Source organism: Drosophila navojoa, chromosome X (genome assembly GCF_054131105.1).
Source record: "Drosophila navojoa isolate 15081-1374.11 chromosome X, UAZ_NAV_1.0, whole genome shotgun sequence".
NCBI classification, from domain to species: Eukaryota; Metazoa; Arthropoda; class Insecta; order Diptera; family Drosophilidae; genus Drosophila; species Drosophila navojoa.
In genome coordinates, this window is record NC_142895.1 from 23,044,990 (window position 1) to 23,070,323 (window position 25,334).

The 25,334-nt window shown below is 44.2% G+C and overlaps 5 protein-coding genes and 1 long non-coding RNA gene across 10 annotated transcripts in view; 3 read left to right on the top strand and 3 right to left on the bottom strand.

Annotated features, from left to right (window-relative positions):
- The window catches only part of LOC149090716 (uncharacterized), a 108,873-nt gene extending 84,897 nt beyond the window's left edge, over positions 1–23,976 (top strand). The window contains exon 2 of the long non-coding RNA XR_016197259.1: positions 23,133–23,976. This is a non-coding gene — a long non-coding RNA (uncharacterized LOC149090716). The remainder of the gene's footprint in view (positions 1–23,132) is intronic.
- Positions 100–23,976, top strand: LOC108658785 (TLC domain-containing protein 3A). Of its 5 annotated transcripts, none has more exons than XM_030387666.2 (5): positions 100–167; positions 1,805–2,477; positions 21,065–21,530; positions 21,592–21,921; positions 22,033–23,976. In XM_030387666.2, exons 2-5 carry the CDS (start codon positions 2,041–2,043, stop codon positions 22,237–22,239), a joined length of 1,440 nt encoding a protein of 479 aa, XP_030243526.2. In that variant the 5' UTR covers positions 100–167; positions 1,805–2,040; the 3' UTR covers positions 22,240–23,976. The 5 variants fall into 5 exon arrangements, with proteins under 5 accessions (XP_030243526.2, XP_089119224.1, XP_089119223.1 ...); XM_089263098.1 differs by having other exon boundaries at positions 143–187; XM_089263097.1 differs by having other exon boundaries at positions 160–299.
- LOC149090717 (uncharacterized) overlaps positions 8,032–25,334 on the bottom strand; it is an 86,350-nt gene continuing 69,047 nt past the window's right edge. Inside the window, exon 2 of the mRNA XM_089263093.1 lies at positions 8,032–11,071. Coding sequence (XP_089119219.1) covers positions 8,284–10,947 — 2,664 coding nt within the window. The 5' untranslated portion in view covers positions 10,948–11,071 and the 3' untranslated portion in view covers positions 8,032–8,283. The remainder of the gene's footprint in view (positions 11,072–25,334) is intronic.
- Positions 12,482–13,845, bottom strand: LOC149090718 (uncharacterized). The gene has a single exon (XM_089263704.1). The coding sequence runs from the start codon at positions 13,713–13,715 to the stop codon at positions 12,759–12,761; it is 957 nt and encodes a 318-aa protein (XP_089119830.1). The 5' UTR covers positions 13,716–13,845; the 3' UTR covers positions 12,482–12,758.
- Positions 14,755–20,427, top strand: LOC149090719 (uncharacterized). The gene has a single exon (XM_089263703.1). The coding sequence runs from the start codon at positions 15,091–15,093 to the stop codon at positions 20,293–20,295; it is 5,205 nt and encodes a 1,734-aa protein (XP_089119829.1). The 5' UTR covers positions 14,755–15,090; the 3' UTR covers positions 20,296–20,427.
- On the bottom strand, positions 23,517–25,286 carry Psf3 (DNA replication complex GINS protein Psf3). Its single transcript, XM_018111437.3, has 3 exons — positions 25,106–25,286; positions 24,655–25,046; positions 23,517–24,592 (listed from the first exon to the last, which is right to left on the bottom strand). Exons 1-3 carry the CDS (start codon positions 25,200–25,202, stop codon positions 24,440–24,442), a joined length of 642 nt encoding a protein of 213 aa, XP_017966926.1. The 5' UTR covers positions 25,203–25,286; the 3' UTR covers positions 23,517–24,439.

A 25,334-nucleotide genomic window follows, 5' to 3' on the forward strand; every position in this document is an offset into this window, starting at 1 on the left:
TTAAATCCATTATAATTTGTTGTTAAATTGTTCGATGTTTAATATCGCAAGTAGCGATATATCGCTGCTATGGTACCTGTGAAAATAACAGACAGCTGTGCCGAATAACAGCCAGTCATAACATTTCTGACAACTGTCACTCTGCTGTTATTGTTCAATCTAACTGGGTCAGTTTAACGTCGCTGCTGTTTGTGTTTTTCTAAATTTGTGTATTTTTTTTTCGAATCTATACTATTCGAGCGTACAAATAAAAGTGTTTATGTTTCAAGTCTTGAAATAATATTGTCACTGTAAAAAGTGTATGTGAAACATATTTTGAAATTACAGCACAAACTGCAAGTGAATTTGCCGCTGACGCCGTTGCCGGCAAATGCACCACACTCAAAACGCGCGTGTGTGTGGGAATGTCTGTGACTATATGTGTGTGTGTAGCACTAGCAACGTGCGCAAGATTAGATCACTCTTGTTGCAAGTCTCGCTGTTGTTATTGTTGCTGTTGTTGTTTGAATGTGAGACACGACTTCAATTAGATATGACAATTGGAGATTCTTTGAATTGCATAATCAATGAATGCGTTGGCCAATGAGTGTGCGTGTGAAATGCGTCTGCAGCAGCTTCGGCGACGGCTGCTGCTGCTGTTGACTGCGCGCGCGTCATCTCTGCGTGTATGTGTGTGCGAGAGCAAATGCGTGTGTGTGTTTATGTGGGCGTCTCTCCTCGAGTGAACGAAAGTGACACAAAAACTTATAAATAAGTGCTTCAAGTATATTTATTGCTTAAACAAGAAAAAAAAGAGTCGATCAATCGTATGGATTTGTAATTGTTGTTCTTATTGTTGTTTTTTACTTATTTTTTGTTTGTGCGCGCGCGCAACTCGAGTCAATTATTGTTGGTCAACAATGTGCGGGCCAAGCAATTTTTTGCGGTTTTAAATTTGAGTGTGTGTGCGTACGTGTGTGTGCCAATTGTTTATTTGGGCAATGCAAAGCGCTTGACCTACATTTCGATACCTTAGCTATCAAATTCTTGCCATGCATGCGCAAGACAGAGAGACAAGCAGAAATCGAGAGAGTTACTTTTGTTTTTATTGTGCGCTCACTCGCACACATGCACGCGCACAGCATGCAGTGCATTGCATTTGCATTTGCATACAATGGCAAATGTCAATTAGCATTTGAATTTTGTACTTTATGGAGAGAATCAATGCCTATGTTACTTAACATCCACAGAGCGAAAGAGAGCATAACAGTGCACGTTAACTGTTTGTTGACAGCATGCGCGCTCTCTTTATGATAAAAATGTCATGCATGTGATAAATGTGATAAATCCAAAAAAAAAGCAAGTGGCAATAAACTAATAAGCCCTAAGTACTAGATAAGATTTTAAAATTGTGTAAGAGAGAGAGAGAGAGAGAGAGTAAGAGAAACATATAGGGAGAAAATATATGTATATATATTTATACATATATACTTATGTATTTGTAAATTGTACATAAAATATATGAACAGCCGCAGCAACAAGCGAGGGTCGCAGCTGATAGTGATAATTGCTTGATAATGAGCATACGGAATGAGTTCCGTTTTGTTGCTTGATAAGCAGACGCGACCAGACAACGGGACAGTGCACCGTACGCTGCACGTTACACGCTCCACACGTTCCACACACAAACACACACACACACACACACACACACACACACACACACACACGATCCACACAATTATTTTGTATATAGTATATAGAGTATTTGTTGGTCAATCAACGCCTCTGACTAGCGTAATCTTCTTGTCTGCTCCAACTATAGCTGCAAAAATGAAATTGTGTAACATCTAAAAACGAAACGCAAACGAAATCCCGAATCGATTTGACAGAGCATCCACCGTCCAGGCAACAGGTTGTGAGCCACACACCCACGCCCACGCCCACATCCACACACACACACACACACACACACACACATACACACACACAGCTACTCCTGGAACACAACCAAGCAGAGCAACAGCAGGAGCAGCATCAGCGGAAGCAGCGGCGACTACAATGCACCAGCGTCGCAACAGCCTGTGCCAGCCGCTGCTCAGCAATGGCGGCTGCAAGGATGCAGCTCCAGCCTCGGCAACAGTTCCGGCGACAGAAGAAGTTTCTGCTGCCACTCCAGCAACAGCATCCGCTGAATCCATGGATGTGGCCGCCGCTGTGGGTGCCTCAGCGCCGATGCCACTGCGTTGCGGCTGCTACTTCTCGCTGGCCTGCTCCATTGGCTCGATGAGTCTGGCCTGCGGCAGCCTGTGGCAAATCCCAAACACCACCGATCGGATCACGCTGCAGCGTGGCCTCTTCCTCACCTCGCTCGGTTTCATCTACTTCATCTCGCTGACCGACTTCTGCAACAAGTATCTGCTGGAGACGAAGCGTGGTCAGCAATTCCGCAACAAATATCGCCTGATGATATCCGATGTCCTCGAAATAACCAACAAGTAAGTCCAGCTATACACGTATATACATCAAAATCTCTTAACTTATATGGAGTACTATAGATATCTCTCATATATAGAGTTCTGGTCGTGAAAAGGCCATAGATAGGCCATAGCTACAGTGCACGCTGCCTAGAACGAACACTAAGGCTTTACAAGGGGAAAAAAAGATTTCTGCCCTCAAGAGATACTATATTCTAGTATTAAGTTCCTCTCTTGAATTATAATTACTTCATAGAAACCTTTACTTATGTATTAATTCTGATATCTACTTCATTCTAATATATTTATATATTTCAATTTATTTTGTATTTGTCTTGACATCTTTATATCCTCCTTGGACCGTGGGTCAAAGTCAAAGTTTTCAATTGAACTTGACCTTAATTCTGGCGTTCAATCCCAATTGAAATTATTTGCATGTGCTTTTTTTTTTGTGTGTGCAAATTCATTCAGATGAAACAACAACGGGTCATGGTCAGAAGAAAACAAACAGAGAGAGGCACAAAGAGTGAGGCGGACAGGGGAACTAGAGAGTGAGAATGAGAATGAGAATGAGAATGAAGGAGAGCAATGTTGAGTTAGAGTCAATAGTCCTTGGCCTTCATTGAACTAACCTAAATCAGAGAGTAATTTCGTATGTGATATATAAATGAGAAATATACATATATGGTATATAATTTATTTATCTATTGAGTATTCCCAATCTCTAAAGTTGTGCTGACTGGCTATATATATATATATACTTCTATATAAACACATGCTTTATTAAACAATGACAATGATGCTTCTCTATTATAGCACTTAGCCTTTATTTGAGATTTCCCCTTTAGGAAAACATCAAATGGAATTTCAGTTAGCAAAAGTTGTGCAATTCTCTAAAAATCTTTAAAAACAATCGCAATTTCGTTGTGACTTTTGATTGTCAATTGAAGCTTTGATTATTCACTTCATTTATTTTTATTTTCTTATTTGAAATCCAACTCGTCTTTTGTCATATGTATATTCAAATGGTTCTTGACTTCCAATTGAAAGCTAATCATTTACAGTGCCGCGCATTTGAATAGGTTTGACTTTTTTGATGGCTAAAAAAAAGTAATATCTCATCAACGAATGCCCCGATTTGCTTGAAATGAATTTTGTTTCATGAATCAAGTCATCAAGAGCTCTTTCTTTTTATTGAAAATCTAAATAAATCAAATAGTTGCAATCTATTAGCTCTTATATCGAATTTTTCCTTGATTTCAACTGCCAAGTAGCGAAAAGTTGTTTTAGTTTGAAGTATATAGCGCTGCTCTGACCTTATTATAGCATATTTGTTCCGCTTTTGACATTTCTTCAATTATTTTCGTCATCGCGAAAGAAATTCTTTAAAATATTTAGACTGTAGCCAATCTTGTTAATAGGTTCTTCTTAATATTTTTGCTACAATTTGAAAAACTTTGTAAACTTTGTATTTCGCCTGTTTAAAAATGAATTTCTACGGGTTACTTTTTTAAAAAATAACAGTAATTGCTTAAAATATTGCAATGCAAATTGAAATTAATAAAGAAAAAAAAAAAAAAAAAAATTACATATTTTTTACAGCTACAAAAAATATAATTTTACAAAATATAGTATTAAATGAACAGCTATAGATCTATTTATAAAACAAAGTTTATTTCATTCATTTTGTAATTATCAAACCTGTAATTAAGATGCTCAATTTTGGGTATATTGTTTCTTTATTGTCAAAGAAGATGAAGAAGAAGTAGAGAACAAGTAAACATTTCAATAAAGAGAAACAACAGCAAGGAATGTGATGAACAAAAATAGAAACAATCGAATTCATCGAATTCGAACTCGCATCGTCAATTGGCGCGTCCATTGAAACTGGTTCCGCTGCACCCCGCCCACAGCCTCCCCCGCCCCGTACGCGGCTCTCGACTGTCGTTGAGAGTGTTAATTAAACTGTGTGTAGAATTGTTTAGCTTATTTTGAATGGACTCAATGCAGGCGTCTCGCTCACACCAACTACCCTCCCTCTCTCCCTCTCTCTCTCTCACTCTCTCTGCGTCTCTATCTGTAGAGTCAAGCTCGAGTTGCCCCCTCAGCGATTACATCGTGCACGTTTCACGGTCACAGTTGCACGGCGCTATGGGTCAAAGCGGGGGGGTATGTAGGAGGGGGCGTGAGGGTTGCATTCGGAGGTGGGATCAGCTAAATAAAATGTGTTATAAAAACGGCGACTCATGTGACTGCATCACAAAATTGAGCAGAGGGCGGTCGACTAATAGATGAGGCAGTATTGTAACTGTTATACGGTCACAGCCAATTACTGTTGAACAAGACCAATTATAACAGTATGACACTTGGAGAAAGGAAATAAAATTAAGCTCAACAGCTGACAGTTGTTTCTACACTGTTATACATATTATACTGCTGTCCGAACTGTTATACAGTCAGTCTAAGTAAGGTCAGGTGCTCTATAGTTCAACTAAAAGTTGTTATTTTTCTTACAAGTGTTATACTATCCGATAACCTTTATATCATTCGCTAGTATCATAAATATGTTGTACTACTTTATATACCTGCTATGAGGTTTATCTAAAACTTGTTCTTTGTATACACAATTAAATTATACAACTTTGCATTATTACGAAAACTGTTATACTTAAATGCCCAACTATTGTCTTTAACCTTTGTTGACTTCAATATGTGCCGAGCGTCATAACAACCGATCGATCGATCGATCAATGACGCTAGACTAATAACTGTATTGCCCACTTAGCAATCAATTTTAATATCTATCAGAAGGGCTTACCCCTGCTCAAGTATAACACTTGTAGGTGTGCGAGTGTCTATCTATATAGCTATCTATATATATGTATGCTCTCAGATAAGCTGCCCACTGTGCTCTACTGCTAAAACAAATGTCTGCCCATTCAACATTATATACATATATACTATATTCGTATGTATAACACACTGAAACTATTATATGCGAAATTGTGAGGCGTATATTCTACTCGCAGACCTAATGAAACGTTTGTGTGGGTGTGTGCTTAGTTCTATTGACTAACAACTCGAATGGAACTGAGGGCAATTTATGAAAAGCTCGCTGCGAACAATTCGCACCTCGTACCTTGACCAGCCTTGACTTTTCTCATAAATCTAAATTAGACATAGTTATAGCATTTCATTACTATTATTATTATTTGTTGTCGCTTTTCCTATATACCATCAAAGATATTTGTATGTACATACATGCGCGAGGCCAGACTGAAAAGCCTAGGAACGACCCAGTAACCGATATCAGCATTTATCACAATTGCCTTTGATTGGCATAGATGTTAAATGCGAACTATTTGGCCCGTTCGCTATATGCGTATGAGCATATTGACACCTTAGCGCCTTATTCATTAGCAATTCGCCATGGGCAATGGTCAATGCCCATTTCGACAAATAGAACGAATGCCCAGCCATTCGTTTCGATGCGCTCCAATTTTCGTTTGGGGGTGCGACGCGACTTTCAAGGCTGAATGCACAGTTAGCACGAAAAAAAAAAACTCAACCCATATAAGAAAAGAAAAAAAAACAAAAAACAAAAACTTAGTTGAGCTCCAAAACATTCTCGAAATAGAACGAGGAGTGCCCTAGACAATCAGATAGGCTAGACACAGGGCTGGGGAGCCTGCCTGAACCTGTGTAACATTCAAACCCAAGGCACGAAGGAGTGCTTCAGTTAGGGTTGAACGACGAATAGTTGCTCTCTAATTTATTTGCATTCACTGTGCAAAGAGCTTTAGGAACGTATAACTAGTCATATAGACATAACTATCTACGAGAAGTACTTATCGTAGTTCTTATCTAGTAAGCACTTTCCTTATACACTCAACAATCTAGTTGAACATGTGAATCATATAGTCAACTCTTGCTTCTGCTTGATTTACATAGGGGAATATTCTAATCTACCCCATTCTCTATATAGCTGAATATGCTCATACATCTGGATGGATTAGACTCAAGATTTTTCTCTGCTACTCTCAATTTTTCTTAATTGGGATAGTCATTAAACGTAAACTCAATTTGAATATCTATTTACATTTTCTATTGCAAATGTCTTCATCAAATAGAATACCACTAAATTCACTTGTTTCAATGCACATTAGCCTCTACACATTTAAGGTTTATTTTTTTCATTAATTGGACTGCTTCAATTAGTACAGTTTCACAGTAATTCACTTAATAGCTAAATAATTGCTGGGCTTCGTCAAATGGCAATTAATTCCGCCACAGATTTGATCGGGTCCAAATTGGTTCTAATTATTGAGTTCCGCTTTGGTTCCCCTAAGACTTAACTGATTCGAAATAAGCGTTTTTATTAGGGAGGATTAGACATAATTGTAGCAATCGGAGTTTGTCTTCGTCGCTTATCTGTTATATATAAGTGTGTGTAGACAGACAGACTGTTATATACGCTAATTGATACTCATACTATTTACTCTTATAGAGATAGTCTACATGTAGTTACATCAAATAACTGTTATACAAATGAGGTGCATATATTGTCATACACTAAGCTTGTCTATCTAATCTAAGTTGTACTGTTATACTGTTATTGAATATATATCTGTTAGCTCAATCTGCTTACATATACATTATAATATTTACATTGCTATTTCCTTTATTATCTTCCACTTCACTCATATCTAGCAACTGTTATACATGTTTATTGCATTTAAGCATACTGTTATACACTATTTTGATATTGGGGAATCTAATATTCACCGTATTGCATTGCATTTATTCACATCTAACGACTGTTATACATGCACTATTATACTCAATCTGCTTACATATACATTTTATTATTTACATTGCGTTTTCCCTTATCTATTACTTCACTCACATCTAGCAACTGTTATACATCTTTTTTGCATTTAAGCATACTGTTATACACTATTTTGATATTGGGCAATCTAATATTCACCGTATTGCATTGCATTTATTCACATCTAACGACTGTTATACAAACTGTTATACAAACTGATGTACATGATATGTTTCCTTAAGCCAACTGTTATGCGCATTCCCTATCCTTACTTAAACACAAAGTTGAGCTGTTATATTATAATTATACAACTGTTATACACCCTGATATACATTATTCATAGCATTCTTGATGTCTGCTCATCAGCTATTGGTAGTGTCACATTGTTTGCTGTACTTAGACTAATTCAGTTATACAGTTAACGTGCTATTCAATCAATGCCACCCACTGTTATACACGCCGAGTTGCTAGTACCTACGCTGGCAGTTTCAGTTAGCACTCTCCCACCTTCCATTCACTATCAGTGTGCTACAATCGTACGTGTCCACACCCATTCACTGTTATATAAAACCCACTCAACTCCGACTCGCCTTTCGGGCTGGCCTTGCCCTTAGACTAGCCCTGACCTTTTGGGCCGCGAGCACATTTGAGGCTAATGAAGTCATCCATCGTAGCGTTGGATTTCCGACTCGTATTACATATCATAATCCCGCACTTTATGGAAATGGAAAAAAATGCAACCGAAAATGAAATCATTTAATGGATTTTAATCGAAGCTGAATTGTGAAAATTTAACGTTAGGATGGGGGCATACGATTCCAAAATGTGCCTTTTGGAATTGCATTGTCTCCATATATGTATGTGTTCATGTGTGTGTGTGTGTGTTTGTGTGTGACTGTATCTATATGTATTTGTGTATGTGTATTCGTTATGCTCATATACAAGTATATATAGATATATATATCTATTGCTATTCATCTCTATCTATATATACTCATATTATTTGCGATTCTTCCTCTTGCCACGCGCCTTGCACTTTCGCCGCTTCTTGGACGTGAATTCATTTCCGATGCTCTCGGATTGACTGCAACTGCCACTGACGCCGCCGCTGACGCTAACGCTGATCTCGTTCTTACTGCTGTTGGCTTGGCTGACGCTGTTAACGTTGCTGTTAACGTTGCTGTTAATGTTGCTGTTAACGTTGCTGTTGCTGTCGTTCTTGTCGATGTCCAGCTGAAAAGTAACAGTTTTCGGAGCACTAACAATGGGCTCAATATCCTCATAGGTAACCGCAGCTATAACCGCCTTCTTATCCACCTTTACCGGTGCACCCTTAACAGCAACCTCATCGTCACTTTCACTTTCAGCAGTCGGTGCTGTCATCATCGATTTTGGTGCTGGCTTTGGTGCTGGTGTTGTTGGGCCGGCTTTTGCTATTGCTGCTGCTTTAGCGTTTGCTGCCGTTGTTTGTTTAGAGCCGGGCGGCGGTTCCACAGCGGTGCCAGCGCACATGCGTATGGGTGCATGGTAGCAGATTGGGGCGTCCACATTGCTGCTGAGTCGCGTCACTTTCGGCTGGAAGTCGATCAGCATGGGGCGTGGCTGGGCCTGTTTTTGACCGTGGGCCAGCAATTGTTTTTTCTGCGCCTCGATCAGCTGGCGCTGTTCCTCGATCAGTTTCTGTTGCTGCTTCAGCATCTCCATGTGCTTGGCCTTCTGCTCGGCGGCCTCGGCGTGTCGCAGCTGGGACTTTTCGAGCATCAGCTGCTGTTGCTGCTTCAAGCGCTGCTCGCTCGCCAGCAGCAACTGTTGCTGCTGCATCACAACTCGACGGCCCAGCTGCTCGGGCATCGGATGCTTCTTCAGCTGGTTTATGAGCGGCAAGTACTTGACATCCACCACGATTGGCGGCGGCATATCAAAGGCAGAATCCGGCTCGGTTTCGCCATCATCGATGTCGTTGTCGCTGCTGATCTTGGGCATCGATGGCTCTTGGTCTGGCTGCGTTTCCTGCTCCAGTTGCTGATCCGACTCGGTTTCCAGCTCCTGGTCCTGCTCCGTTCCCAACTGCTGGCTCTGCCCCGACTCCTGCTCCTGCTCCTCCATTTTGTCCAGCAACTCGGTTTTGCTCTCGCTCAGCCCCTTCTTGCTGCTGCTGCTGCGACGCGAATGTCGCCCGCCTGCAGCCTGATTCGTCTGGTTCAGCCGCCGCACCATCGGACGATACAGATAGCGTATGGGCATCGGCTTCTTGCCGCGCACCAAAGGCTTCGACACAAAATGCTGATAGCTTACGTCGATGCCGTCCTCAATGGTCTGGGGCACCTTGTGTTGCTCCACTCGCACGATTTTCGGCGCACCCCCCCTGCTGGCCGGCGCCGCTGTTCCTCCGGCTTTCCTCCGTTGCTCCTCCTGCTGTGCCTTTGCTGGCCTTGCGCTCGCCAGCTGCTGTGGCTGCTGCTGCTGTTGCCGGACTGGCAGCCGATTGCTCGTGTAGCTGTTGGGGACGCTGGCTCTCTGCGCGGCCGCAGCCTCTACTGCTGCCACTCTAGCAGCCTGCGCTGCTTTTGCCGCTGCCGCTGCGGCGGCTGCTCTTGCTGCTGACTTAGTGGCTGATGTCCTGATCGGTGCCCGCGTTGGTGTGCGCGTTTGCACCTCGGGCATTATTTTGATGACCGTCGACGTTAGCTTAATGCTCTTGCTGTTGCGTTTAATGGTGCGAGGCGTGTCGTAGGCCTCGCTGTTTGACCAATTGCCGCTGTTGCTGCTGCTGCTGCTGCTACTGCTGCTGCTGCTACTGCTGCTGCTGCTGCTGCTACTGCCACTGCTGCTGCTGCTGCAGCCGGCCACGCCCAAAGTCGTTTGATAGCCAGAGAGGCTGGAGCTGCTCGGGCGTTGGGCCAACGCTGGCGCTGCAGGCAACTGACTGTTATCGACGGACGCCGCCGGCTCAGCGGTCTGCTCCTGCGGCTGCTCCCGATGCGGCTCCTGCTCAAACAGCGACTGATTCATCTCCGACGAGGACTCGCTGTCCTGCCGAAAATTGCTCTGAGGCATCAGCAGCCACTTCGTGTGTGCCGGCTCGGCGCGCAGTCGCGGCGTTCGACGTCCGCCCGGCGCATGCTTCCGACAGGTGCAGACGTTGCCGCTTCCTGCTGACCTGTAGTCCGAATCGGTATTGGTGTCGCCACTGACCGAACGTCTGCCAGCTGCTCCCGCATTGCTGCGATTGTAACTGCCATGGTTGAACGTAGTTGTGGCATTTGCTTTTTTGGTCGCCATCTCCTGCTGCTGCTGCTGCTTTTGCTGCTGCTGCTGCTGCTGCTGCTGTCCGATCTTGTACGGCCGCTTGCTGTTCGCGCTGGCATTGGCCGCCGCCCTGTTCAGGCTGCCCACGACCTTGCTCGTCATTAGCGCAGTGCGTCGCGCAAACTGCTCCGCAGTGAGGGTAATGGCCGGTGCCTTCGAGTGGGCGTTGCGTCGTTTGGCACTTTTCGCTATGGAAGGATCTCTTGATATTGGCTGTCGCATGGTCGCCCCGTGCCGTGCGCTGGAGAGCAGGCCAGCGACACCCTCGCCAGCGCCCAGGGTCTTGGAGCCATAGAGGGCGTTGGAGCCAACGCCTCCGACTCCCGCAATGAATTTTGACCTTTCTAAAGACATTTGTTTGTTAGCTGAATTAAATGAAATTTGAATACGAAATCTTTTGTATTCGGCCCTCGATTAGATTCTAAACGATTATCTTCTATATACATATATATATAAATATATATATCTATAGAAATTTCTTTCTTTTTTCTTTGTTTTTGTTTTTTGTTTGTTTTGTTCTTTCTTCTTGAGCAATGGGCGCGCTCTTCTTGTAAAATTTGTGAATTGGAGCCAAAGATGATCTGTATTATTATATTTTTTTGGTGTTATTTTCTTTTCTGATTATTCTGAATAATTTTTTATGGTTTTGAATTTAGCATATTTCCGAAAGCCCGAATCAAATAGTTTGTCATTTCTAATAAAAGGCTAAGTATACTCGTTTGAAGTGTAACCGCTGCCTACCTATCTAAAAAAAACTGCCTGTTCTACAAACCGTTCGACGATGTACCTTAAAGATATAGAAATAGATAGTGTTGCATTACAGGAGTGTTGCAATTAAGGAGGTACTCAAATTTTATATTTTCAATAGATTTTCTATTACGCCTCGTGATTCTATCGATGGTAGCATATAATCTTCTTTAAAGCAAAGAGATAATAATACCTTTAGTTTTTCTATGGACTTATGGGTCATATTTCAGCAAATTAAATTTGAAAATTTAAAATTCCAATATTAAACATTTCCCATTCAAAGACCCAAATTTCCCTACTGTGAATTCAGCATTCAAATGCTGAAATTTCCCCATAAATGCTCTAAAATCAAAATGCCAGTTATCAAATTTCCCTACATTTACTTAATGTCTATAATTTGCTTGGTGAAATTTCCCTACTTGTTTTTGCATTCCTTTGATCGTGTTGGCATTTGTTATCTGGCAGCCACTGTTAATAGCCACTCTTAATGTTAATGTTAACTAACTGCGCTGTTAGAGTGGCTTCAGACTTTCGGCTTGTGCTCTGTTATTCCATTCGAAATTTAGCTGGCAGAGCTTTGCAAAAGCTTTAAAGCTGTAGAAATTAAGTGAGTTAATATTTTAGTAAATATTTCAAGCATTCTGCAGCCTTTTGACTGCTCGTCAATTCATTTTCATATACGTGTGAAATCTTCTTAGAAGCTAACAATGCCTCATTTTATCTACTACAGATAACGATAGAAACCGATAGATACAAAGTTGTGGATTTCCGGCAGACAAATAATACTTTCAGGTACTAGTTGACTCTGTAAATTGAAGATGTGATCAGGGAAGTAACAGTTATTGAATCTCTGCAGACAAAGGCGGTTTAACAGGAATAAAATTATCAATTGAATCTTAGTCTAACTATTCAAAAACTGAAAATTTTTACCTAAAGACACTCAGACAATGAAGTGATTTTGTAAGTACCCATATCGGACGCTTAATAGCATTCCATCTTCTGTTATTTAACATAAGCTGTTTACATATACATATAAATGTTGTACAGTAAGGCTACCTTTGGTTCTTTGATAAATTTCCACTTCTGTTAGTTAACATACATACGTATGTACATAATTGAAAAGCTGTAATGAAAAAGTCAGTTGAATTCGAATTTCGTACGGACTATTTATATATTTCAAGGTAATGCATTGCTTATGTGGGCCAATTTCACAGAAAGTTCACTTGATTAATTTTACACTTTTGGCGTTTTTTCGATGCTAAACAACAACAAAATTAGAGAAAGATGATAATATATAGATATAGATTGATATACATATAATATATAATATATATGTGTATGGGTTGACTACTACAGTCGGCCTCTTCCTCTGTTTCTGTTCAAACGTTGCCAAATTATCAATTCGTACCATTCGAATGCTACGATTTGGAAGCGCTTTGGTAATTACGTTTGCTAAAACGCTTGCTAGCCGAACTAGAATGACGCTTCGATACCGAAGCGCGAATGGTGCTACGTGGCGGTGTGAGGTCAGGGGAATTCTCGGTGGGTTTCCGTTCGCAAAACTGTCGATTCAATGCGGATTGTCGGGCAATGTCCATCTCTTCATCATGCGCATCAGAGCCGGATCTTTTGTACTTGTGGCGACGCTTCCTACGATTCTGCGCAACCATACGCTTATCGATCGTGCTCACCTTATGATATAGTTTACATATAGAGTTGCACTGTCGGCCAGTGTAGAGTTGGCGCGAGAGCTGCTCCTGATGGCGTAGACCGCAGACGAGCTTATTCAAGTCAATTGTGTGGATTGTCTGGAGCAGCAGCTCCAGATGTACCGGACAAAATGCATGCTCGTTGAGTTTCTTGAGCAAACGCATCAGATACCTATTCTGGTCGGGCGTAAGCACTTCCCTTAGAAACATTAGCCGAATTATCTTATGCGTGTTATCCGGGTCCAACGGATCGATGGGCTGGCCACACCGATCGTACATGCTATCGTAGATCTCCAAATCGTTAAGCTCCGTATATGGCGCTTTGACGTGCTCCATCACATCCCAGACACGATCGCGCGGAAAGCGCTGCAGTGGCTGCAGTTGCTGATAGGCCAATTTGAATAGCAGCGATATCATATACTGTACGGAGCATCTGAATAGGCAGCCCAGAGCCTCAATAATGTGACGATTGCGCCGGCAAATGCAATCGCAATCGATGGCAGACCCATCGTCCTCATCTGTGGGATCCATATTGCAGTTCCTGCAATTTTGCTCTTGGCAATGCTGGAACCACTGATAGTGGTCCACGGGTCGCAGTTTCTCCAGTGGCGGCCGACAGCAGCTGGTGCGCCACGTACAACAGCCGACACGGCACGGAGCGCACATGTTCAATAAATTGTTGTTGCCGAACGAAGATCTAGGTTTTTTTTTCCTCTTTTCTTTTTTTTTTTTTTTCTTTTTTGCCAAATATTAGAGTCAAAAGGCTACATGATTACGTATACGATTGACAGCCAAATCTGGAGTAGACTGTGCTTGAAATTAGCTAAGCTCGAATCCACAGCCTGAATCCTTACCAGTTGTTACAGTTACAGTTATTCTTTTAGTGCTAGACAGAGTGAGATAGAAGGAGAGTAGACACAGATTAATAGAGGTACAGTAGATAGAGAAAGAGATAGAAGGAATGGATAGAGCAAGAGAGAGTAGATAGAGTGAGAGAGAGAGAGAGATAGATGAAGAGAGTAAAAGTGTGTGAGAGAGACAGCGAGAGATAGAGGAAGAGAAAGAGACTAGACAGACAAAGACAGAGAATGAGAGACAGAGAGAGAGAGAGAGATGGAGAGAGTGAAAGTGTGTGAGAGAGAGAGATAGCGAGAGATAGAGGAAGAGAAAGAGACTAGACAGACAAAGACAGAGAATGAGAGACAGAGAGAGAAAGAGAGAGGGACACAGTAAAATAAAAATATAGTTCACAAAGAGAGAGTGAGAGAGAGATTTGGCAGAAAGAGAGAGAAAGTATATGGAGGTAAAGAGAGAGATAGAGAAAAAGAGAAAGTATATGGAGAGAAAGAAAGTATATGGAGAGAAAGAGAGAGATAAAGGAGAGGAAAAGAAAGAGACAGAAGAGAAATACGAAAAGATGTTTAAGTATATGGAGATCAAGTACGAGAGAAAGTTAGACTAGAGACAGAGACAGAGAAAGAGTGGTAAGCGTTAAGCTGCGATAGGCAAAAAATAATTATAGAAAGCGCTGAGATTTGACTTGTCCTAAGAAAACCCATAAAAACTAATGTCTAAAAGCTAAGAAAAATCACGCAAAGGAGATAGAAAAGACAGATAAATAAAGAAGACGAAAAGTGACGCTTCGAATGCGAATCGGGAAAGTCCATGGTAGAGTCGTTCCCCTGGCTATTATTGGATGAGGCAGATAAATGGTGATTTTTTCAGATTGTGAACCCAAGCCTCAACCACTTTGACTTTTAAACAAATTTCGAATGACTTTTGATAACGTCAAAATTGAATTCTATTAAAGTTTCGGCATTTCCAAATTAGCAGTGAGTGCTAACCAAAATCGTCGAGCGCCCTCCGCATCGAGGGTCACCTACTATGCAATAGCCAGCTGGCGGTTGCGACTAGCCTGGACAGCAGCCAAAGCAATTGGAGCGCGAAAAGTAGCCAAAGCGACAGCCACACCAAACAGGTGACAGTGTCCACAGCTGTGGATGCCATTGGTAACTGGGATCGGGCTAGAGAAGGCAGCGCAATGGGCTGCCAGGAGCGATTCGTGGCGAATGAAATGCAAAAGTTTCCGCCATGCGATTCGAGCATCGCAGAGCGGCATTTCGCCTTTTGTCTCTGCAAGAAGCACTCGCAGCGGCAGACGTCGTTGTCACGCCGACGTACGCCCGGGCAGCGGATGTTTGAGCAGCTGTTGGTCAACGATGGGAAACCGGAGCGTCTATTGGTGCCCGACTTGGCCACGGACTGGTTTCGTAAGCAGAAGGTCTTTCTGGACAAGGTCACCTCGAAGGAGCAGCTGCAAATGCAGCTGGCCATGCAACTGGAAGACTTTCCTAGCCAATTCAAGCCTTCGGTGTGCGACTGCAAGAGATGCAGCTGCAACGGGCCAAAGGTGCCCGAAAGCATTCAGTACTTGGACTATTGCCAGGAGCTGCGCCGACGTCGCCAGCATCTGCAGCGTCAGCGCCATCATAAGCGTCTGGATGAGCTCCTGTGCGACTGCCACAATCCGCCCACGTGGCCGCATGCGAAGCGCCAGCGCGTTGGCCAGAGTGAGCAGCCTTTGGGCAATGAGCAGGCTAAGCCCAAGCCCAAGCCAGAGGCAGAGCTAGAGCCAGAGCCAGACCCAGAGCCGGCGGAGTCAAGCAAGGCGAATAAGATAACCGTATGTCCGACACAAATTGCGGGCTGCATGCCGGACACGTCGGCGGAGGGGACTCGCTTTACGGGCGGACTCTCGATGCGGTCGAAGGACAAGATCTGCCCCATGTATCCGCACCGGACGTGCTGCTGCCTGCGAGCGAGACGGCGGAAGTCTTGCGGCTGCATCTACCAGGCGGATGGCCAGCCCATGGGCGATGAATGCATTGCAGCGTGTCGCCGCTTTGAGTCGCCGCTGCCACGCCTACGCCAGAAGTATAACTTGCGCGAGGTGCCGCAGCGGCGACTGAATCCGGCGTGCTTTCGCCGCATCTCACCGGAGTTCTATGGCCTGCTCCAGAGCTACGAGGACGGCATGAGCAAACGATATCCGCTCTACGGCGTGCCCCTGCGCTGCTGGTGCAAAACTATGCCGTGCTGCGGCTGCGAGCAGCCCGCGACGGATGTGTGCGAACAACCCTGCCTGGGCGACCAAGGACTGGAGGCTTGCGTCGGCTATCCGGCCAAGAAGGACCAGCCCCTGCCCACGAACGATGACAAAGATACCGAGTCCTCAGAGCCGATTCAAGAGCTGCCCCCCAACTACACGGAACATACAACATTTTGCGACGACGAGATCTGCAAAGTGTACAAGTGTCCCGATCTTGTATGCACCAGTGAGAAATGCCAGCAGAATGCCTGTGACGAGAATTGCGAGAGCAAAGAGCAACATCCCGATGCTGAGCTCGAGAGCAAACAGGCCGACCAAACGATCTGCACACGAAGCACCTGTCCGGCGCGCAGCCACAAGAAAAACGAGCGAAAAACTGGGGAATCGCCGAGCGTACCGAACACAGAACCCATATCGGAGGCTATGCTCGATTCTCGGTCGTTGGTGCCCAGTCAGTCGACAACTGTTGGGGTAAGCAAGGCCGGGCCGGAAGGTGTGCCACGTTGTTGCTATCCCAAGCAGTGGTTCTTCAAAAATAAGATCGTGAGAGACTCGAGCGCCTGCATGGGAGTGGAGCCAGAGGTTAAGTCTAAGCGAAAGGGCATACTCGGCAGTGTGGCGGGTCTTTGTAAGCGGGCCATAATGCCGGGACGCTATTTGCTGTACAGTCTCAGCACTTTGCATCGCCCGCAAGTGGCGTATGGCGATCGGTCAGCGAAAAAGCAAAGGTTGTTAAAGGAGCCGCCAAAGGAAAAAGAGGAGGAGGCAAAGAGTGAATCGTTCTTTTCCAGCAAATCCAAGTCTAGCAACTGGAGTCAAATTCAATCACAGGGCACGCTGTGGCACTCGTCGGCCAGCTGTTCGATCGTGCAGAACAAATGCGGCTACCTGAAGCGCAAGCCCATTGCGGGACAGTTCGGAAAGCTTGGCTCCAAGTGGATGTCAGCCAATAAGATCAATCTGACGCCGTCTTTTTTGCCGCATAGACAGAAATTTTTGATGGTCCAAGGCAAACGGCCAGAATGGATGACTCCACCGACAACAGAGATCGATCCTGATCCTGATCCTGCACAGGGGCAGCCGAGAAGCACTCAGCTGGAGGAGGCGACCAACGAGGGGCCAGCGGAAGAACAAGAGGCAGTCAACCACAATGCGGTATTTGTCAATACGATGTCCAGGGCCAACGAGAAACCCTCGACGAGCAAAGCTGCGCGAGCCAGCTACGTTCCCAAGACAGATTATTCGCAGCTAATGCATCTAGTGGCACGCAAACGAGCCAAGACGGCACATTACAAACGCTGCACCGTTTCGTTTGCGGAGAAGCAACGCATCAATGGCAGACAGCCGACAAGTCTGAGGCTGCAACGTCAACAGACACGCAGCAGCAAGCGGCAGCATGGGTCAAGTCCAGAGAGACGTCGCAGTGCGAGTCCCGTGCCAATGAAGAAACAGCGGACAATGGATCGAGCAGACACGCCCATGCAAATAGCCGAACCGGTCTACTCCAAGAGTCTGTCATCAGTCAGGCCTAGGGCGAATTTGCAGGCGCCGAGCACAACTTGGCTCTCGGCCTATTCGGATGACAGCATTTCACTCAAGGATCAGTTCATGTCGTGCGAGAGCCAGGAGTCCAAGAAGAGGGCACCCCCTCACAGGCAAGACAAAGATAGTTCAGACACTCAGCCAGGTGGTTTAAAAGATCACCACCGGCCAGCCGAAAGGGCTCTACCGGACAAGGAGTACGAACCGCACGGACAGCAGTATTCGAGCTGTACGTCTCGCATGGCGAGGCTGTACAATGCAAACGCTGGCCATGGCATTGGTATGCAGGTGACAAATATGGGCGAGAAATATCCACGAAAGGTATTCGATTCTGAAAAGGTCAACAATGACCAGAACTTTGCTGAACAGCCGCAACATCATCGGACTAATGAACCGAGTGCGAACAATGTGTTGGATTTCAAGTCAAATATATCGAATGAAACATCCATGGATACGGTAGAGCATAATGCGGAGCGTGTGGCCAAAATAACGCACTATGTGCAGGGGCCATCGCACGGTGATCTCAAAATGAAAAGCATTTCGAATGCACAAAAGACGGAGTCGCACGGTCTTCCCAATATCATATTATCTACGCGGTCACCCAACGATAAAAAGATAATAAAGCTGCGCGACACGGTGCTGAAGCTGCCCAAGGTAAAGGTCAAGTATCCGAATTGCAAGGCGCATTCATTGTTGTCCACACGTCGACCGCCACCACCTCCCAGTCCGCCTCAGCACTTTCGGGTGAATCAAGTGAAGATGCTGGACGATGAGCAATGGCGGCAGCTCCTTGACCAGGCAAACCGAAACTACATCAATCAGCAGAAATCCATGGGAAGGGGTCGAAGATACGATAGTGGCAGAGACAACGATAACGATAGTGATAACGATAACAAGAACGCAAATAACAAAGATGAGAACGAAAACAGCTACGGTGGACACATGAGCAAATGTCGCTCACGTTCCGGCTGCGACGTTCAGTTCCAGGACAATGACTCGCCATCGAATCCAATAAAGCAAATGCCCAAGACACTCTTCAATAATCCAACAGCATTGGGATTTATCGGACGTCAAGTCCCATTGCCCAAGCCACGCACGTATGCAAGCAGTTCCTATGAGCTGCGGGATAAAAAGATTTATACAGCACCCAGTAGCCTTAAGTCCTCCGCGAATACTGAATCCAGAATCGATTCCAACTCTCAGAAAAGCAAACAACTCTCCAGTTCTGAGGATGTTCGGCAACAGAGGGAACGAACGGAAGATCGAAGCGATGAGAGATCCAAGCGTCTGCCAGTGGAGCGCTATCAAAAGGAACCGGCGGCTATGCGGCCGCCCTTGGTCACGACCAGTGAGTTCCTGGGGCGCAACCCCAGTGATGTGATAAACGCTGAATACGGCAACAGGGCAGTGGTGAGGATGTCTGCCAATAATACGATCGATTGCCGCGACGTGGAGTATGTGCATACGCCGGGTAGGCGCCAAAGTGCCATGTTGCCCGCCTTTAGCGAGTCCTTTGGCTACCCGGAGCCAAGTAGACGCCACTCCCAGAGCTCCATTGATGACGCGTTGCCCAGCATCAAACAGGCTGGCCCGCCGCAGCGGAGCTCCATACTAAAGTCCGCGTTGAGGCCGCTGAGCAACATGCTGAAGCAGGCTACCGATGTACGGCATGTGAATTTCGCAAACACCAACCTATCGGACCTTGTTATCCCTTCGCGTAGTCGTCGGATGGCCTACTACGATATGGACGAAAGTACCCCTCAAGCTGTCAGCATGCACTCCGGTAAACATCGACCCACGATAGCGCGCGTCAAATCGTCGTGCCAGAGCGTGCCGCATAAGTTTAGTTTTACGCAGCCGAATAGATCGAAGTGCATACAACAGCCGCTAGTCGATAAAGCGGATATGCCATCGATCTTTTCACTGCCCACCACGTCATTTGTTCAGCAGACGGAGAATATTGGCGACCCGACGGCTTACATGCAGAGCCCCACCGGTCACGAGCGATTGCCGACACGCAAGCAGGAGTTGGAGGAGCTCGATTTGCCCACTAACTCGCAGTTGTTGACGAAGCCGGGCGACATTCCGAGGGTTAAAAGAGTTGCCAACGATCGTAAAATGCCACGGAGTGTCTCGATAATTTCCGACTTGGATTTCAATGCATATTATTCGCCCCCACGTCACGTTACCAAAAAAAGCGATGTAGACGCTCCCGGCACCACCACCACCACCGATGCGGATCTCTTGTTTACCAATTTGCTGGATCGGATGAAGCATAAGTGCCGCGGCTGCAGCACAAACACATGTCCGCCCACAGCCGAATGCCGTTTGCCCCCACCAGAGCGCTTCGACGATGACAAGTCCTCCGAGTCGGATGGGTATAGCAAGCCTACGAGAGTGTCATATCCTTGCTCTCCACACAAATTGATGGGCAACACACATGACTTGGGCGTCGACTGCTATCCGAAACGTAGCTGCTGCCTGCGCCAGCTGCCCAAAGAGCCGATCGTCATTCAACCCACCACAGGCGGTCTACGTCTGCAGCAGCTCAGACAGAAATCTCTGCCCACGCTCTTTTACGGCCGTAGGTGCTGAGAGCCAAGTAGTCCAGCTGGAGTAAATCGCAGCGCTTCGCAAACATTAAGCTACACATACATGCTCGATGTGCCCAAAGCTAGTGTAAACAATATTGATCCGTCTTCTTTTTTTGTGAGAAAGGGTATTGAATAAAAAAAAAAAATATTACAAAAAGAAGTTACCTTTAAAATTGTATTTCAGTAACTCATGTTTTCCCAATACTCTTCAAATTTACCTCTGATCTATTGTTATTTCCTGACTGTTTGCTGTATCTCTGTGTTGTTGTGAATCGAGTGTACGCTACTAAATCGTTGTGAATATTTTTATTGAATTGTAATCAAACTTCGTTTGGCACCTCTAAATATTCCTCGATTAGGATTCTTCTTATGTTACTGGCCGAGTTAACAGCCTGGCTGCAGTGCCCTGTAAACTAACAGCCCACTGTTAACTCTGAGTTTGTTTCATTGCTAACTGATCTCTGTCAAAGTTACCAGCCTGTTTGCAGTGCCCTGTAAACTAACAGCTCACTGTTAACTCAGAGTTTGTTTCATTGCTAACTGATCTCTGTCCAAGTTAACAGCCAGGTTGCAGTGCCCTGTAAACTAACAGCTCACTGTTAAGTCAGTTTGTTTCATTGCTAACTGATCTCTGTCCAAGTTAACAGGCTGGTTGCAGTGCCCTGTAAACTAACAGCTCACTGTTAACTCAGAGTTTGTTTCATTGCTAACTCTGCTCTGGCCAACTATTCCGATCTCTTTTAACGGATTTTGTTTCTTGCTCTTTACAGAATCGTCTCGGCCATCCAGGCCTCGTTCTCCTTTCTGGTGGGTCTGATCGTCTGCAAGTCAACGTGCAGCAAGTCGTTTGTGTATGCCTCGCACTTTCTAATGGAGGCATACGGCTGGTTCGGCACCGCCTATTTCATGTACGACATTTGGTCCATGTACAAGGTGCACACCCAGAAGATAGCCGACAAGCTGCACTTGCTGCGCCTGACCAAGTCTAAGCCCTTTGCCAATGGCCATGCCCGCAAGTATTACGACAAGGCCGGCGGCGTTGGTGGCGGCGACCGCGGCGGTGGCAACAACAACGGCAGCACGCCGAGCACACCGCACGAGATATGCGACTATGATGGCGCCTGTGTCCAGATACCCAAGGATGGCCGCTGGGACTTCTTGAAGTATGTGCTAACGCATCCGGTGATGATGATACATCACGTCTTCATTGGCACCTTCGGACTGCTGGTCGTGACGGTGAGCATCGAATGGAATTATATACATCTAAACATACCGTAATACTGTTCCTTGCTTTCAGTATATACGCGGAGGCGGACATTGCATCTATAGCTACATGTTCATGATGGAGTTCTCCACGCCCTTTGTCTCGCTGCGCAGCATTTTGAGCACGATGGGGCTGAAGGACTCGCGTGCGTATATTGTCAATGGACTCCTGATGCTGGTCACGTTCTTTGTCTGCCGCGTCTGCATGTGGCCATATGTCATGTGGCGCTATAGCCTGGCCATCGATGCCGCCTCCATGTGGTCGGCCATGTGCGGATTGCCGCGTGGCTGCCTCATCAGCATGGCCATATTGTTCTTGCCGCAGCTCTACTGGTTCTATCTAATGTTTATGGGTGCACTTAAGGTATGTGATTGTCCTGCTCTCTCTCTTTCTCTCTCTCTGTCTCTGTCTCTCGTTTTGTTCAGAGAGAGATAGATTATATTGGCTCTCATTTATTTTCATGTGTTTTCACAGGTTTTTCTGCCGAAACGACAGAAGCAGCCCTCGACTCTTGGCACTCAGTCGCAGCCAAATGCCCTCACCGACACGCCCACGCCCACGGCCGCGGCCACGCCCACACTCACACCCACGCCAACGCCTCCAGATTCACCGAATCCCACGGCTAAGTCCACGCCCCCACCCACGCTAGCCGCCCCCATAAGCAATGGCAAGCAGAAGTAGTGCGAATTGTTAAAGTTGACGAGATGCAATTGAGGAGAGAAGTCCGGCCCCAACTGCATAGCTATTAATACATTCAACTAATGTATTTTAACACTTTTTTTTTTGTTTTTGTTTTTGCAACACCATTTGCACACGCCTTGCTTTTGTTTATTAACTATTTAACAAGAAGAATCGCAGCAGTTTATTTTACACGATGATTTGAGAAAAGCTTTTTGAAAGACAACAGACAGCCAGATCCCAGCCAGAGGCACTTGATTAGTTATATACACTTTATAAACATTTAAGGACATTACTAAAGGAAACAAAAACAAAAACAAACAATTACAAAAACAAATCAAAAACGATAAAGAGCAAAAGAGAAAAAAATGAAAAACGAAACGAAAAATAAGAAACAAAATAAAATGATGTTGCTTACTTTTAAAAAGCAAGAACGAGTCCAAATGCAAAAACAAACAAAATCAAGTCAAATTTATGTAAATGTTGTAATCTATCTTCTGCAAAGATGAAGAAGAAGTAGAGCAAGAAAAACGTATAGCTAAGATTGTAATGCCCATCTATTGGTCAAGCCATATATAGTTAAGGTGCCTGTTAAAGTGCATGTTAAATATTTGACGATGTGGCAACACTGACAGCTAGCTACTTTATAAATCGTAAAACTTTCCTATATATACATATATGTATATGTATGTCACATTTGGTAGCTGCCTGCAGTCAGCTTGAATGTCCTGTTAATTGTTTAACCACATGTTAAACTGGCTGTTAAATTAAATGAAATATTGTAAATGAAATCAAAGAAATTATATATAGAACTCGGCTGGCCGAGGCATGCGTACCTAAGCAGATGTATGTGTATAGAAAGAGAAAGTGAGTGAGGGAGAGAGAAAGAGAGAGAGAGATGTGTAGAGTAAATGTGATAAGAGAAAATCCAAAACAGAACAGAAAATAAAATCAAAATCAAGCTGCAAGAGTTATTCTAATACTATATATATATGTATATGTGTATTCATACTACTATATATTTGAACCATGCTTAAGATCTTTACAGATATATGATCTTCCACATGTCGCAGCCCATCAAATTAGATTTGATGGCCAGAGCACAAATATTTTATGTTTCGATTACGAGTATATATATATATATGTATAAATGAAGATATACTATATTCCAAATTCCAACAGAGCTTACAAAATCCAAACGAGCACAAGTATGTTACCCATATACAAGAGTATATATATCTATATATGTGTATGTGTATATGCATATATATTGATGTGTATGTGTGCATATATGGTATGTGCATGTCTCCGTATTAGTTAAGTAGTTCAATTGAGAAACGACTCGAAAACCAAACAAATGCTTGACAAACTGTTGCCTTGATAGGTGCGCTTATTGTTCCCAGTGTTGTTGTAACAAATGAGAGGATATAATCGTATATACAAAATACAAAATATATACATACATATAAACAGAGATCTATACATAACAATATACATATATTCTAACCCAACTATATACCCAGCTATATTGTACTAAAAAATTTTACTTTTGTTTTTTTGTGTGTGTGACGACAGTGAAATGTATGAAAATATTTACAAAAGTCATTCGAAAACTGCTTAAATAACTAAGATGAAAACTTAATTGGTTGCCACAAATATGGATGTTATTATAAACAATATGGTTGTTGTACGTATTTACCACACTGGGGGTTAGAAAACGAAAAACAAAACAAACAAAAATCCCAAAATCTATCTAGCCGAAAATCTGGAAATCTGAATAGACTTTTTACATATGTATATGTATGTGTTTATAAATATTGAATTACGAACTATGAATCCATCTAAATGAAATCGGATTTTTCAGCTCTGTTTTAAAATTGTAATTAAGACATGAACATTATTTTTATGTGAATTATATATTGTACAATTTAAGTGTAGAATTGTCTAGAGAAGTAGATTAGCATTTTTGTTTGAAATGCTTCCATTATCTTATCTCTCGGAATCTATCGAGCTATACAATTTTCGGCAAGTCGAATTTATGAAATCATTTTTGTTGTTGTCCCCCTTTTAATTTGTTATTTTTTGTATACTTCTTGGATTTTCCCCAATTAGTTTATAGATTTCTTTTTTACAAATACGCTTAAAGTGAAACATAAATAAAGTGTGTGTGTTTTTTTTCGATGTCTCTATTATCACATCTTGTTTACATTGTGCTGCGTTTTTTGCTAGTGGGCGTGTCCGTTTCATCGCCGCCTTCGTCGTCGCTGCGTTCGGCTCGTTTGCGTTTCTTCTGATGCTCCTCGACGAGCTGGGAGATGCGTATGTGATTGCCGCTCATCTGCAGCCAGTTGATGTACTACAATGGGCATTGGATGAGTGATTGTGTCGATTATCGCTGGGATATGGCAGGAGACTTACCTGGGTATTGGTGCGCAGACCCGCTTCGTGGAGCTTGCTCTCGATGCTGTCGAGTCGATGCTCGCGCTTGCTCTCACCATCGTTCTTCGATATGTCCAACAAATGGCGCACACGCTGGCGCAGCGTCTCAAATATGATGCGGCCAATCACATGGTTGCGATCGTAAGGTGTTAGATAGCGACCAAACTCATAGAAATATGGATGCAGTCGACCCAGTTCAATGTGTGTTGTCTCTGCCTCGCAAACGGCCTTGTGCACATTCTTGTAGATGTCCGGCACGCCTATTGTGAAGTACGCATTGTTCACTTTCAGCTCCTTGATGTACCACAGTGGAAGATTGATCGTTCGGCCGGGCTCCAGGTCCTCCGTTTCAGCACCGGCATCTAGGAAGCCTGCAAGACCAATGCGAATATAGCGTCTTCACAGATCAAATACTTTTATCGTTGCTTACCCAGCCGCTGTAGACGGGTGTTGACTTTGCACTCGACCTTCTCTTGGGTGACAAAAATGTCCTCAATTGAATAATAGTTGGGAAAATAATTCATCATTGCTGAACAGCTGCTATTTAAGCGCCGAACGCAGTTTGTTGGTAAACAGAGCGCGAATAGCGCAAATTTGAAAGCCTTGAAGTTGGCCGCGAACGCAAAGAAAATACGATAGGTCAAACAACAACAAAAAAT

What these genes read in the sequence shown, in the direction of transcription:
- LOC149090719 (XM_089263703.1), top strand. Translation starts at nt 15,091, where the DNA reads ATGGGCTGCCAGGAGCGATTCGTGGCGAATGAAATGCAAAAGTTTCCG.
- Psf3 (XM_018111437.3), bottom strand. Translation starts at nt 25,202, where the DNA reads ATGATGAATTATTTTCCCAACTATTATTCAATTGAGGACATTTTTGTC. An exon ending in CACCCGTCTACAGCGGCTGG is followed by an intron (nt 25,047 to 25,105) that starts GTAAGCAACGAT and finishes TTGGTCTTGCAG; the next exon opens with GCTTCCTAGATGCCGGTGCT. An exon ending in GTCTGCGCACCAATACCCAG is followed by an intron (nt 24,593 to 24,654) that starts GTAAGTCTCCTG and finishes TGCCCATTGTAG; the next exon opens with TACATCAACTGGCTGCAGAT.
- LOC108658785 (XM_030387666.2), top strand. Translation starts at nt 2,041, where the DNA reads ATGCACCAGCGTCGCAACAGCCTGTGCCAGCCGCTGCTCAGCAATGGC. An exon ending in GTCCTCGAAATAACCAACAA is followed by an intron (nt 2,478 to 21,064) that starts GTAAGTCCAGCT and finishes TGCTCTTTACAG; the next exon opens with AATCGTCTCGGCCATCCAGG. An exon ending in TCGGACTGCTGGTCGTGACG is followed by an intron (nt 21,531 to 21,591) that starts GTGAGCATCGAA and finishes CCTTGCTTTCAG; the next exon opens with TATATACGCGGAGGCGGACA.
- LOC149090718 (XM_089263704.1), bottom strand. Translation starts at nt 13,715, where the DNA reads ATGTGCGCTCCGTGCCGTGTCGGCTGTTGTACGTGGCGCACCAGCTGC.